We start from the raw sequence: 15957 nt of genomic DNA, 5'->3' as shown, positions 1-15957 counted from the left end.
AGACAAGAAGAAAAAAGCTGCTACTATTGTAACAAGTTGTATGAAAAGATAGCAAGACACCTCGAAGATCAGCACATTAATGAAAGTGAAGTTGCAGCTGCCTTTGCATTTGACAAGAATTCAAAACAACGGAGGGAGGCCATTGAGAGACGAAAAATCCAACTTAAAGGCAACTATCATCCACCAATGCCAAGGTACTAGCCCCCTGTGGTGCGGAGAGATGATTGTCCGAAAAAGACCAACGACACTACAACAGTGGACCAAGGATTTTCTCCCCTGCCCATAGTTGTCTGCTTTTCTACGGAAAAGCAGGACCTCTGGCGGCATAGAAAAACCTGCCCCTTGCAAGATAACGAAGACAAATGAAAACATCCAAAGATGATACACCCCAATGCAGAAGCATGATAATGGACGCCAATTGTTTTGTTTGCCCTTTAAGTCACCACAGTCAGATAAACTACTCAATACTTGGCCTTTGCCAAAATGAAGGATGATGACTTCCTTTGATCTGCAAGAACAGATGATTTAATTTTGATGTTTTGGGAAGTTCCCAACTTATCAGAAAGCTGGCGAAAGAAAAAGCCTTGGATATTTCTTCAAAGATGAGAGAGTTTAGAGACGATGGAGGGTTCATAATGAAAGAAGAGGAAGGCATGTTGAGGGACTGTTTAGGATCCGGCAAACTTTGACCTGGTCATTAAGGTCAGTAGAAAATTGTGGGGTTTCCCAGGAGTGAAAATGAACCCGAGCTTGAAACCCCCTCACTTGGCCTTAAACTTGGGCACAGCCTCAACAAATGTGCCCAAATCTACAAAGGTGTGGGCCTTCGAGAGAAGAATGAAGAGATAATCAAGAGTACTCAACACTTCCTCGAACTTATGAAATGTGAATGGAGTGATAAGGTGTCATCATGCTCACTGGCAACTTTAGAGAGCAGAAAATCCAGTGAAGAACTAATTCCCCTCACTTCCGATCTCCCTTAAAGTCCGAAAGTTGACAGAAACAAAAATGAAGTACTTGATTAAAGAGGTGAGAATTTAAGATTGAAATGCTTGTTAACTAGAATTGTTTCATTGACAGCATTCCAGAATCCAAATACAGTACAAGGAATACTATTCGTATTATAAAATTATGTAAATTGCTGCAGAGTGATTATTTTCTTAAGTAAAATGAAAATGCTTGGTACAATTTTCAATTGCTGGAATAAGGAAGTTGAAAGTTGCCTATGCTATCCTAATACAGTACTACCAATAAACCTGCTTCTAACCAAGATCTACATTCACATCATGCTTTTTTCTGGCAAAAAGCAATTCATCATGCTTTGTTTATCAGTATATTCTCAAGTATTGTAAATTGCAATTATTATTACTTTTTACTAGGTAAACACATTAAAAGCCTCGCTACAAAGCTGGACAGAGCTTGTTCAGTACACACAAGTTAGGCTCATTATCTTCAACAAAAGAAGATCAGGGAAGCATCAAGACTGCTTATCAGTGATTACAAAAACAGACCATCATGGAAAGCAAGTGGTTGTGAGGCAATAAAGAAAACGTTAAATCCTATTGAAAGACATCTCTGTGAAAGGTACAGTAAATCCTGTAATATATACAACTACCTGGCCTGCTACTAGTACTTGCATCATGTGGGACAGCATACAAATCTTATCTAGCTACAGTATGGTAGAATTTGACATTGTCAATAGGTTGCTATCACATGCAATAGATGTCACTTCCAGTAATAGCTGCATTTTGTATGGCTTTTAGAATCTTGGAGGTTGTCTTCATCTCATTTTCCACTTTTATGTGGTAGAAATAGTCAATACTTCGAGCACTTATTTTGACATGTTTTGACTTAATATCTGATAGTTGCCCCTCAGTCAACCTCTTGTTTGCCCCCAGTAAACTCCAAAAAGTCACATGTTATTTTGGCTAATGCATTAATTAAATTACATGCTAAACCACATTTGTGAACAAATTGCGAGCAGATCGCGAGCACTCGGTGCGCAAAGATCGCGATAAATGTACACATGCTTCTGGGCTGCACTGTATCTTATACAGTATTAAATTCCTCTAATGATTTTTAAAAACTTTCTTTATTTCTTCAGTCTGGATTTGGTGCAAGTGATTGGGAAAAGAGGACGGAAAGTGCCTATCATCCTTACTAGTGATGTCAAAAATGCAATTGATGTCTTGATTTCAAAGAGAGAACAAGTTGGGGTGTCGACAAAAAACAAATATGTCTTTGCAAGAGCAAACCAGGATTCCCAGTCCTATGCTAGAGGATGGGAGAGCATGAAAAAAACTCTCAGTTGTGTTGGAAACTTAGAAAGGCCAGAGCTAATTACAAGCACAAAATTGAGAAAGTATATTGCTACTGTGGCTCAGGTAGGAAGCCTGACAGAAAATGACATGGATTGGCTAGCAAGGCACTTAGGGCATGACATTTCAATTCACCGCCAGTACTACCGACTTCATGAGTCCACTCTGGAGCTGGCCAAGGTTAGCAAGTTGTTGCTGGCTGTAGATGCAGGAAATATAGAAAACCTTGTTGGAAAATCTCTTTCTGACATAAATATTGATGGTGAGTATACATGTAGGTGAAAAACTTGAATAACTTTGCATGGTCTATTGATGCTTCTTCACTCTCAAAATGCATCTGCTATCCTGTGATTGCTCAACGCATGCAATGATACTTCAACTCAACGATATTTGCCTTCCTAACTCAAACCTCCTCAAACTCCCTTTCCACAGACATTTCAGAAAGACCAAAAAATACCGGCTTTGAAGATGATGACAGTGATGATGATAATGATGACATTGATGATGAAGACAATGTTGATGTCAATGATGTTAACAATGAGGATAGCAGCTCTAGTGGTGACATTGAAGACAACACTGATGAGGACATTGATACAAATCAAGGTAAATTTATTGTGCAATCAAAAATCTATTATTGACTGATCATTCCATGTGCAATATGGGTGACAATTTAACTAAGGTTACTGTAGGTCTTCACTGGTAAAATTTATCTAAAATAAAATGAATCAAAAGTTTCTATATTATAATCTTTGCTTTTTAACATTAAAAAAATGTTCGAAAATTCACTAGTTATTTTTCAAAACATGATTTGAAGGGATAGAAAATTGTGTACACATATTTGTAAACAAAACATAGTTACACAAACACTGAACTTGCAAGTTCCTATTTGGAATTTGGCTTTCCACTGCCACCAGTAAAATTATAAAAGGTATCAAAATAATGATATTTTGAACTTCGTTCTCCCAATAATTATGAAAATTGCAGTAATATTCAATCTAAATACACTGCAATACACATCCTTGTGCCATTTTAAGGAATAACACCACAACCATTAGCAAAAATAGCAGTCACCAAAAACAGCAATTACCACAACATAATTAGCTTGCAGATAAAAATGTTTGAAGTTGCAAATAATAATATACATACATATAATAGCAGTGCATTTTCATTCAACTTCAAAACATTGCAAAAAACACAAAATTTATATTTTGATTGTCTCAGTAAATGACCTATGCAAATGAAAAGAAGAGATTATGTAAGTTAATAATGCTTATATAGAAGAGATAACTAGCTAAAAACTAGTGTGAGCTGCGTCAGTGTTTCTAATGTTCAAGCAGTAATGATATAAAGGTAAATTATTCACTGTCAATAGATGAAAAAACTGACGTTTCGGGCGGAGTTAAAGTCTTTTCACAGCCTATAATTTACCTTTTTATCATTATCAATGTATGCAATTAAAGTAGGAATGCAAACAAAAAGACATTTTCTTTGAACTTTTACTTAGATTTCTTGCAGAAATACAAATGTTCATCATTTTTCTGTGTTACAGATGACTGTTATGAAAAGCCAACAAAGTCAAGAAAAAAGGAGAAACCAAGAAAAATAGGTAAGCTTTGCAAAATCGTTTTATTATTTATGAAATATAAAAAAAAGTTACGTAACATTTGACCTTGCACCCTGAAAATACAAAGCGCGAACACTAAAAGCAAGTTTAGTTTTACTGTTTTAGTTTCAATTAAGGACGTTTCCTGATAACTAGTTAATTTTCATGCGAGATTTTCTTCGTAAGGACCTTCGATTCAGAAAATAATAATGATAGTGCATATAAGCAGTTGTTCTCTGACTTGGTCATTAATCCATTGTTCAAGAAAAAACTGCATCTGCTGAACTAAACTAATACTTACATTCCATCTTATCTGTTGTAAACAATTTCAAAATGTTAAAGGTTTAGATTTACTTTTTTCACAGTCTGAACCTCTAGTTAACTTCAATATTGAATCTCTCGATTGCTTAAAATAAAATGAGGAAGCTTCCCCTATGAGATTTTAGGAATGTTCTGCTAGTTGACAGAGTGTTAGCAATTGCTGCTTGAATACAGAATAAAGAGGTATAAAGGAAATACAGTAGTTGGGTCATGCTATAGGATCAAATAGTAACAGACTGAAGCTCTTTGTAATTTGAACTGTCTCTCGTGGCACCGAAATGTACATGTACCAGCTGTCAGGGAAATATTATCGATTGATATCCACCAAAACTCGATTTTAAATTTTCAGATGCAAGTCTTGTTGGTCGAGTGTGAATGGGAATCGCAGTATTCACATGATTATAGTCACTTCACTAAATCACTAGTTTGCTTTATGCAAATTTGGACATTTCTTGAAATGATCACGACAATTTCTCTAGATAATGGCAATTTCTCTACACAATCTATGGTCCTTTCAATACATAATACTGACTGCCTCTAAGATGTTGATAAATCAAGAAAGAATAAAAACAGAATGTACATACCTTAAGTGATACTTGTTCAAACAATAATAGTTACATAGCTAATGAAACAATCTCATACATTTCAAGACATTTTTCGATCTATGCGCGTATTTAATAACTTTAAGATGCAAGGCATCTTGGGATACCTTGTCGTCCTCTGCTTGACACGCGAGCCTTATAAGAGATATCATAATGCCATAATGCCAAATTTATATAGATATTTCACTGTGTAATAAATTTTTGATTTCGTGATCGTGGCCTAAGACAAAGACACTATAAGAAAGCCATAAAAATATGAATCATTTAAGGTAGTACCGGATCTTCAAAATTCTTCAATGAATCTTTTTTTAAATTCTGTCATTTGAAGTTCATTGTTAGGGTATTCAGATAATGAAAAAAGAGAAGGGGGTCGCCGTATTGGTTATCGAGATATAAGGCTTCAAAAAGGAGGGATTTTTCAGTTTTCCGCGCATTTTTGCCGAAAATCTGCCTCCTCTTATAAATTCGAATTACTTGAATTGATTTAACAAAGAAAAACAGAAAACTGCTTTAAACTATTGGTGTTGAGTCTAGAAAACATATCTAGATAAATAATCCATCCAATCTTTTGCAAGTAGTGTGAAAAGTTAATTCTAGAAGCAAAATTGCTTGTAATTCAGCGCAGTTATATGCGTGTGTAGTTGTAAAAATGTTGAAAATTCATGACAATTTTAACTATGATTTTTTTTCTTTCCGCACTAAATCCAAAGAATATAATATCTAGCTCCGAATGAAAAGAAAAAAAAATGGGGCTATGAGCTACTAAATCTAAGTTTTTGATCAAAAAACACAAATCCTGTCCGCGCGGGACTGGGTTCTAGTACATTAACCTCCGTCTGAAACATGTCAAATCGTCTTTGTAATCTACAGAGAATCTAAGAAGTATTTCAAATTGATTTTGAGAATAACCTGTCAAATTCATTTTTTGTTACTCCATTTTTATAAAGTTATGAATTTGTTGTTTTGAATCAAAAGATGAAGTCAGGCAATGATAAATCTAAGCGTGTTTTGAAAACAATTCATTTTTGCCTCAAAAGTTTCATGAATTAGCGAAATAAGTTAAGTTATAGAAAAGGATTCAACTTCTGACATTATTTAAATCAATTTTAAAACAGCGCAAAAAAAGGGTAAAAAACGAGATACGCGAAATGGATGCGCAATAGCAAGGGTCCGGAACTACCTTAAATCGGCGTTCTCCACGTGTGTTGGCAAGATAAATATGGCATCGTGGCATTATCATACGCCACTGGTATATGATAAGACAATAAAAATATCTTTTAGCTTAATTCATTATTAAATAAGTTAGAGAGAAGTCTATTTTGAAGCCTATACTTTACTTCATAATGCCATATTTATCGTGCCAACACACTTGGACGACGTGGAGAAAGCCGTTTGTTGTTAAATTTCAGGTTAAGAAATTTAGATTCATAACGTTCTAGAACGATTTTTTTTCTGCTCACAGATGGCTAAACAAGCTGTTAATTCTTAAATTTACTCGGGGCGTTCATGGGTTTAGACTTAAAATAAGTTAAAATACAATAAAATGTACCTACTAGGAAAGTAAACTAACCTTCGCTCGTTCCCGATGCACCCATGTCGTCCTTCCGAACTCCACATACGGCAGAAAATCGGCCAGAATTGAAGCGAAATCCAACAAAGGTTTGTTTCTTGTCAGACAAAGCCAATAATTCTCTATTAAAGGTCACTTTTTGTTTAGTATTTAACAGTAAATTAAGACAGAGGTCACTCTTCGTTTCACTCGAGCTACTGTTGTCAAAGCGTGACGGGGGTTTGCTTGCTCACCAGATGATGCTTTGCTAATCCAGGCACGTGACCAGGTCCGGCAAAGAGTCTATTTATTTCATAGACTATAAAGCCCTGGCTAAACGAGAATATATTTTTTTCATTATATTTCATTTATTCTTTTATAAATAAATAAATAAATATATTTCATATGTTTTATATATTTAGAATTATCATAACTAAAGAGAAATTTATTCGTATGTTGCTACTTCGTAATATATAGTAAATTCATTTAGTTATTTTTATATACTTAGATATAGTGCTAGATAGGTGTCCCCAGTTAGTTTACTCACATGTAAACTAGGTATTATTGACACATTAATAAAGTTTATTATTATTATTATTATTATTATCATTATTATTATATTTTACAAATATGTTTTTATCGATAAATAAGTAATTTGTACATATATTTGTTATTTTATATTCATAATCTCTTTATTAACGTTATCATAAATTTTATTATTGTTATTATTATTATTAATAGTTAATTGAATTCTATTATTAAATAAATAAATAAATATATATATATATATTATAATGGCATTGAGATTATTATTATAATTATAATAATATTTTTTTTTTTTTTTTTTTTTTTTTTTATATTATTATTATTATTATTATTATTATTATTATTATTATTATTATTATTATTATTAAGCTTTGTGAAACTGACGTTTCGGCGGTTAGTCCTTCGTCGGAGTAAGAGGAAAGAAAAGATGAGAAGGGGTGAAACCGCGTGCATGTTTCATCGCTGTTTCTAAGTTTAGCCACATGCGAAAGTTACTGCGTGCAACAAATTTTGCTTCCAAGACGCAAAAAATGTTTTGCTGTGCGGCAGAAACATTTAATGTTTCCAAGACGCATGGAAACATTGTTTCCCAATGTTTCCTGACAGTTTTGCCACCTTAGGAAACATTTAGGGAAACAGGTTTCCTTGTTTAGCCAGGGCCTAAAGCTGGTTATTATTTTTTCAATTTGGTAATGTGACGTCAGCTGTGCTGCATAAATTTTATTACACTGAAGATAAACCAAGAAAACCATGAGCAGGTTTTTATCAACTTCCTGAATTCCACTTAAACTTTTTCAGACCTTTTCATCAAAGACAAATACCTTTTTGGTAATATGTCGTCTTGAGATTTTGGTGATTCATTATTACTAATTTTGAAGAATTTTTCGCTGGTTGTAAGTTAAAACTTCTTAGAAACCGAAAAAAATAGCCAGGTCTTCCTTCCCGGAAGCAAGAAAATGATCAGTACACTCAATAAAAATGTATTTATTGATAACCTGACGTTTCGAATTTGGGCCCTTCACATAACATCAGTTTTATATCAAAACCGGGTGAAACTTTCGAGCATTGGCATCCGGCATTTTTTCCTATATTATTTACAACTATTTTTGGTCCATATGTTAAGTGTATGCTACATCCATAATATCATTTAATAATATAATCACATCATATATATTTTTTTCGTTTTGCAGAAATAAAATGCAAGCGAAAAGAAAAGGGAAGAAATCCGTGGTCTAAAGAGGAGACCCAAGCTTTAATAGCCTACTTCGATCGATTGATCAGGGATGAAGGTAAAGCTCCCAACAAATTAGCATGCGAAAACTGCCTCAGACAAGCTGGTAATGCATTGAGAAACCGGGACTGGAAGGCAATAAAATACCAAGTAAAGTTTTTGGTCAACAAACGAAAAAAAGAACGAGCAAGGAGATGAGAAAGTGTAAGAACGAACAAGTTGCTCGTTATTTTTTCCTCTCGTTTTTGATGAAAACAAAAGGGTGAACAATTACAAGTTTGAGATTACTGGTAGAGGCAAACGCTAAAAGCGTGAAACATTAATAACTAATTCGGCACCAAATAACCCAATGGAAGACAAAGGATTTTGCAGAAATTAGTGTCATTGTAGTTAGCTTTTGTTCTATCTCATGGTTATAATGTTTGCACTCTGTCATAGCTATATTAGACTGCTTCATATATTCCAGAATAATTGGCTATGGCCCCTCCCTAATTCCTAATGGTCCATCTCTAGGGTTCTTCATCATACTTTCATAATCCACTATCCGATCCCCGTAACAGGGTAGAGAAGTTGACATTTATTAATATTATTTATTATCATATACTTATCCATAAAATACCTTATATATCACTCCTTTTCGAAAAACTGATTTTTACAATAACTTAACAATTTTCTCGCGCGCTGATTGGTTATTTTTTATCATCAATAAGAGGACAGACAGATAAAGCTGACGTCAACGAGCCTGCGCTCTTTCCGTTAGTTGTTTTGATCAGAAAAAAGGAGAAGTTTTTATAGTTTTTGTTATTGTAAAAAACAAATTGACAACAGATTTTTATGTGTCTGTCCTCTTATTGACGATAAATTTCGCCATCACATTGTCAAAGTAGTGTGGATCCACGAGGCGTAAAAACAAAATGTTATTTTGACATGTGAAAGCATCGTTACCATGTATATTTAAGCTATTAGTTAGTTATAATAATAAAAGCTTGTTAAGTTGATTTTATGGATAATTATATAATAAACAGAATATTACATGGGCGCCTGGAGGTTTTCTTTGCGCTCACTCGTGAGTGATCTTTTCGACACTCGAACATAAATTTCATATCTCCTCGCGCCCATGTAATATCCTTTATTTATTTCGCATATATAGGATGGGCTATGTTTCAGAGTATATGCATATGCAAAGTCGGTTTGTAAAATAACAATAAGGTTGCGTCCATTTCCCTTTGAGCGTGAACCGCGATCACTTTTCGCCGTTCGAGTTCGAAAAACTTTGCGTTTCCAACTGCATGTCGAGACGTTCCCACCGTAAAAAAATATGATAACCTGTCAAAACAGATGAAAATTAGCCAATCAGCGATAAAATGTGGCCGGGACAAAATCTAAACTCGTTAGGCGTGCCATAGAAACTCGACGTCTGGCCCTTGGAAACGCAACTTTTTATCATTAATTGCTAGTGTATTAGCCTGGGTCTTAATGATGTAAGAGAGAAAAGAAATCGGTAATTGTATTGTCAAAGTCTTATCTTGTCGGCCTTGCATTATCGTACCATCTTACAACGAAATGGATTTTTAGTTTTTTTTTAGAACGGCTTCTAAGCGTGTCACTAGAGCCCAAAGCGAATCTAATCTCAATCTCGGGTAAGGCGCTCTCTTTACATTTTTACGCCTGATTCGATAACGACTGAAAATGTTATACATTTATTATAGTCGATAAGTGAATTTGCACGACAGTAGTTATTACGAGTTGCGCTAACTTTCAAAGTGCATAAAAAACGGCCTTTACAAAGTCGTCATTTATTGTTATAGCAAAAAGAGTTGGTGTTCGTTTTCTAATATATATTCTTCACTTCATTGATACAGTATACTTCATTGGTATCATTACCCGGGTAATTATAGAAAATCGCGCTGATTGGTCAAGAACTTTGGACTTTTTCTCCATAATCACCTACTAGTCACCTACAGTTGATTATATAGGAATGCGCTCGCTTCGTTTTTTGCGTGTTCCTCTTTCGGAGAAAAAATTAATTTTAGAAAATAAATCAATGCTTTCGAATAATCACCTGTGAAATGATACTAAAACGATTATTCATCTCAAGCTCAGTGATCTTCGGTGGATATTTACCGATAAGCGCCTCACCTTTACTTAATTGGTGAATAATTGTTAGTACATTAATTCCCTGATTGTTCAGGAGGATTTAAAATATTTCGCCATCATTGCATTGGAGAACAACGAACGACCGAGCAATCTTTTTTTAGGAGGGGGCACAGGAATTAAGGAGGGGCTCATTAATTTATTTACGAGTGGAAATGGGGGGTCACTGATTTTTTCTTGTAAATATATGATTTTAGTAATATATTTTTTTATCGGTTATGTAGTGGTGGTCATTTAACCTTTGAGTCAAATATGTTTTTATAGCTAGTCCTTTGGTCGCACACCCCCTCTCCTAAAAAAATTTTGGATTTGCATCTCATTAGGTTTAAGTAATTTGTAACGTATTCTTTTAAAATTGCATTGCTACCATTTAAAGCGCTTTATCAAGATGTCATTTGTCACTACTTTATTGTATGTTTGAAATAAAATATCATTTGTTCGTTTATTCCTGTTGTCATTGTTGACCTATCCAAGCTTATTCAGAAGATTATAAAATTCTAAGAAAGGTCAGTTTGGTGCATAATAACCATTCCGGCATTGCTGAATGCATCAAAATTAGGTCCCCCATTCGACGAGTGCATAAGAAACAGGTCCCCGCATTGCTGAATGCATCAAAATTAGGTCCCCAAATTGACGGGTGCATAAAAACCAGGTTCCCACATTGCGTAATGCATCAAAATTAGGTTCCCAAATTGACGAGTGAATAAAAACCAGGTCCCCGCATCGCTGAATGCATCAAAAATAGGTCCCCAAATTGACGGGTGCATAAAAACCAGGTTCCCACATTGCGTAATGCATCAAAATTAGGTTCCCAAATTGACGAGTGAATAAAAACCAGGTCCCCGCATCGCTGAATGCATCAAAAATAGGTCCCCAATTTGCCGGGTGCACAAAACCAGGTCCCCGCATTGCTGAAAGCATCAAAATCAGGTTACCCAAATTCTCGAGTGCATAAGAACCGAATAACAATCTGAATAATGTCTCTGCAACAGCAAATTCTGCGGGCTCCGACCACAATATTATTTAAAAACTCTCTGTTACGTTTACGCCTTACGTTTAAAATAAATAGAGGGCTTGTTCGTTCCACAGTGGACAGAGAAAGCGCGGAGGAAAACGATTCCTTGGTTGAGTTTCAGTACCACGCGCCAAGCCGAAATAACTGAAATTCCCTGAATACTGGTTGGTTTCTCAAGTACCAAGTCACTTTCAATGATAACTGCAAAAAAGCACGACTGAGGTCCCCACATAGTACTAACAGTACCAGTTCGTCCTAATTAGAAATATTAGGTCCCCACTTTGATAAGTTTGAAATGTGCAACTTTTAAAAAAAAGGAAATCAAACGTTTTTTTGCCGAAATTGCTTACCTTTAACTTCCTCCAAACCACTGCATACCGTATTATTATGTTTAATTAATGGATTCCAATACTCCCCACTTTGTGGGAAAAGACCAAAGTCCCCACTTTGGGGGTTTGGCAGGAATGAATTGATGCATGGATGCATGACTGCATGGATGCATAGATGCATGCATGGATGCATGGATGCAGGGATGGATGCATGGATGCAGGGATGGATGCATGGATGGATGAATGCATGCATGCATGCATGCATGGATGGATAATAATAATAATAATCTTTATTTAAGCACGGTAACTCTATCAATATCAAGATAAAAAACTTAATGTTGCTCTACCTAGAGGCCGTAAAAACTATATTAACAAATGATAATTATGTAAAATATACAAATGCTACACTGATACAATAAATATATGATTGAAATAAGATAATAGGTTAATTAGATATATTTCGTAGAACTAAAACGATTAAATATTAGTTGTCATCAGTGCAAAACCTATAGCTTTTTATTTTCTTTTTAAATACTTTTAAGGATCGTTCTTCTTTTAATGACTGAGGCAGAGAATTCCAAAGCCAGGCTCCAGTAAAAGCAAAACTATTTCTGAAATAGTCAGTTCTGGCTTTTGGAATTTGTAAATTTTTAGAAGAACGCCTTAAGTTGTAAGATTGAGTACCAATCTGGCTGGAAAACATATCTTTTAAGTAAGATGGGACGATATCATTGACGATTTTGAACATCATAATGGCCTTTTGTTGCAGTCTTTGTTCATTTAAAGGTATCCATTTGAGTTCATTAAAAATTTGACTCGTTCGTACGCTTAAATACGGTGCGCCAGTAATTGTACGGGCTGCACGGTTTTGTAGTTTTTGTAACTTGCTAGTTAAAGTTTTGTCGATACTGTCCCGACCTAAACAGCAATAATTAAAGTAAGGCTCAATTATGTTCTTATAGATTTTGATTAGATAGGGCCTAATTAAAATTGGCTTAATTTTCTTTAACGTGCTTAGTTTACATGCAATCTTCTTTTTAATGTGCTCAACATGAGAACGCCAAGTCAGATTTTCATCAATATAGGCGCCGAGACATTTTGTTTCTTTAGATCGTTTTAACGCGGTACCGTCTATAGTCAGAAATAAGTCTGTGTCATCTAAAGTAGAAATTCTTTGACGGGAACCAATTAACATAAATTCTGACTTTACAGCATTCAAAGTGAGTTTGTTGGCACAGAGCCAAGAAGCTACATGTTCTAAGTCGATATCCATTTGATTATTCAGGTTATTAATTCCAGTCAGAAAATGATAAAGTCGTATCATCAGCATAAAGCCTAGTTGTACTATAGTCGAGGCAACGCGGTAGATCATTAATGTAGATTAAAAAGAGAACTGGGCCCAAAATTGTCCCCTGAGGTATACCAAAAGAGATGGGAGGGGCTTCGGAAAGTACTCCATTGATTGAACACTGTTGCGATCTGCCAGTCAAATATGACTGAAACCACTGTCGGACTGTGGCGTTAAACCCATAATATTCCAGTTTTGCTAACAATATACTATGATCAACGGTGTCAAATGCCTTCTTAAGGTCTAAAAATATCACACCATTGATCATTTTCCTGTCTATATTGAAGTACCATTCATTTGTTAGATCTCAAAGCGCAGTTAAAGTTGAGTGATAAGGTCTAAAGCCCGACTGATGGGTATCTAGTAAATTATGTTCGTCAAGATATGAAATCAGCTGCTCACAGATTAGTTTTTCAAAAAGGCGGGAGATAGCAGAAGTAACTGAAATAGGTCTATAGTTGCCTGGGTCATCTTGTTCACCAGATTTAAAAATGGGGGTGACTTTAGCCACTTTCCATTTCGACGGAAAAATATTTGTTTTAATCGAAAGGTTAAAAAGGGTAGTTAATGAATTACAGATATGAGGAGCCGCTGCTTTTAGAATAATATTTGGAATTTTATCAAGACCAGTTGCTTTAGCAGTATTAATACCTTGCAGAAGCTCAAGTACTCTAGAGAATCGATCAAACGAAAAGTAAACACATGGTCTACTTTTTTAACATAATCAGCAAAATTTACATTACTGGCACGTTTAGAATTTATTTCTGAAGCTAATTTACCGGCAATTTCTGTGAAATAAGTGTTAAGGACATTTGCTACATCCTTTGGATTAGTAACAGTATTTTGCACAGTCTGCCTAATTTCGCTGATTTCAACATTTTGTGATCTCTTGCCCCTGAGATTATTTATTGTCTTCCAAGTTTTCTTGGTGTCACGAGAGTGTTTTTCAATTTGATCTTGATAAAATTTCCTTTTCGTCTTAGTAACTAATTGATTAACAAAATTCCTCATCTTTCTATACTTAGACCAGTCTTCTGGGTCATTAGACTTCGTGGCCTTTTTCTTTAGGAAGTCTTTATGCATTTCCTGTTTAACATTAGCATTTATCCAGGGAGAGGGTTTGTTGCGCACTTTTATCAACCTAGTGGGAGCGTGCTTATCAATAGTTTTTAAGAAGATTTTTTTCCAGCTTGCCCATGCTTCGTCCACGTTTTTTAGTTGGTCGAAGAGTGGCCAAACAGTGTTTTTAAGGTCATTTTCAAAGTCTTCACAGTCAAAATTTTTAAAGTTTCTCGTTTCAATAATTTTAGGTCTTCCTCTTGGGATACCAATTTTCCTGATGGCGAAAGCCAAATAATGGTCACTAATAGATAGTGCATAAACTCCAGACTGAATAATATTATTCTTACAATTTGATATTACATGGTCGATTAAGGACTCTGTCTTTTTCGTAACCCTAGTTGGCTCGTTGATTAGTTGCTCCAATTGAAATTCATCAAGTATATCATTGAGCCGTGAAGTATGCAACTCGGGGGGATTAGAAAGCAGATCACAATTTAAATCCCCCAAAATGTAAATTTCTTTGTATTTATCTTCTATAATATGAAGAACGTTTACGAATTTATCAAAGAAATCCAAAGGTAGTTTCGGAGGTCGACACCATGTTATTACGAGAAAGGGACTAGAATTCGGCTTTCTAATCTCAATAATTATTATTTCCAATTCATCATCCTCTAGGTTATTTTTCCTACGAAAACTAATTGAGTCACGAATATAAAAACAAACTCCACCTCCATGTTTATTCCTATCTCGACGTATCAGTGCGTATCCAGGGATGGAAAACTGAGAATCACAGTCATTACTATCTAATTTAGTTTCGTTAATGGCTAATATATCTAAGATGTCATTGGACATAACAATTCTGAGCTCATCGATATGTTTTCTTAAACTATTTATATTTAAGATTCCCATTTTAAAACCGTTAGTCTGGAAGAGCTTTGAAAATGAACAATGTGGTAATGCACTGACAACTTGATTAAATCAATGATTATTAATATGATTCCTAAAGTTCGAAGCTAGCTTAATTACCCCCTGACGATTTAGATGGATACCTCCTCTATTGAGAAAACTATCGTCAATATTGTCGTTGCAAATAAAACTTATGTTATTGCTTTCGCAATATTTCTTCAATAGCTGGTTTACCTGATTTAACTTGTTATTAATTACTTGATTGTTCTTTCGACGTATAATGGAGGAAAAGGCTATTTCAGTACTTGAACTTTCCTTCTTAACGTTCTCAATTAATTTAATAAGCTTGTTCTTGATCACCTTAGGTTTGTCGCTGTTCAAATTATTCATTCCGCAGTGTATTATCACTTTCTTAGGCTTTTTCCTTATGGAAGGTTTGATGAAATCCTCAGTGTCCTCCACTGTGGCACCAGCATACGACATACATTTGAATTTTTGATCTCTTGACAGTTTATCTCCTTGGATGTATTTTAGCATTGAGTCGCCAATAACGAATACTTCGGGTATTTTAGAGAGTTCGTTATTTTGATTTTCGTTTTGAACGGAGTTTTGGTTCATCTCTCTGGTTGTCTGTAGTTCTTTGCGTTGTTGTGCAACTTTCTGCTTCTTGGGTTGTGAATTAAGAGTGCTTCCATTAAAGTTAGCTTCGTCAGAGTGATATACGGACGTTCTGTTAAACATTGGACATGGAGGAGTATTCCAATTTTGGATTGGAGCTGAATATCTGGACGAGTATAATAATGATAAAAGATTGTTTCTTTCTTCTTGAAGCATTTGGAATTTTGCTTGAAGAACCTCATAGGAAGGAATATTTGACTCCATAAGTCTTCTTTTGAGAGTTTGTAGTCTTCGTTTCAAGTCCTCGATATCTTTGGCGTTTTTCTGGCAGTCAGGGCATTGATTATCCCCAGTG

The 15957-nt window shown here is 35.0% G+C and overlaps 1 protein-coding gene across 1 annotated transcript; it reads left to right on the top strand.

Moving 5' to 3' along the window:
- The first annotated feature begins 1008 nt into the window (after positions 1-1008).
- Positions 1009-10730, top strand: LOC116308958 (uncharacterized). Its single transcript, XM_089034108.1, has 6 exons — positions 1009-1029; positions 1463-1584; positions 2105-2580; positions 2751-2921; positions 3868-3924; positions 8130-10730. Exons 1-6 carry the CDS (start codon positions 1009-1011, stop codon positions 8366-8368), a joined length of 1086 nt encoding a protein of 361 aa, XP_088890234.1. The 3' UTR covers positions 8369-10730.
- Positions 10731-15957: the final 5227 nt, after the last annotated feature.

Source organism: Actinia tenebrosa, unplaced genomic scaffold, assembly GCF_029948245.1.
Source record: "Actinia tenebrosa isolate PJP-AT-01 unplaced genomic scaffold, QUT_ActTen_1.0 PGA_scaffold2__45_contigs__length_23673736, whole genome shotgun sequence".
In the NCBI taxonomy this organism is placed as follows: domain Eukaryota; kingdom Metazoa; phylum Cnidaria; class Anthozoa; order Actiniaria; family Actiniidae; genus Actinia; species Actinia tenebrosa.
This window is presented reverse-complemented; position numbering and strand designations above follow the sequence as displayed.

Coding starts and splice junctions, on each gene's coding strand:
- LOC116308958 (XM_089034108.1), top strand. CDS start 1,009: ATGAAGTACTTGATTAAAGAG. Junction 1,030..1,462: donor TGAAGTACTTGATTAAAGAG/GTGAGAATTTAA, acceptor CTTCAACAAAAG/AAGATCAGGGAAGCATCAAG. Junction 2,581..2,750: donor TTCTGACATAAATATTGATG/GTGAGTATACAT, acceptor CCCTTTCCACAG/ACATTTCAGAAAGACCAAAA.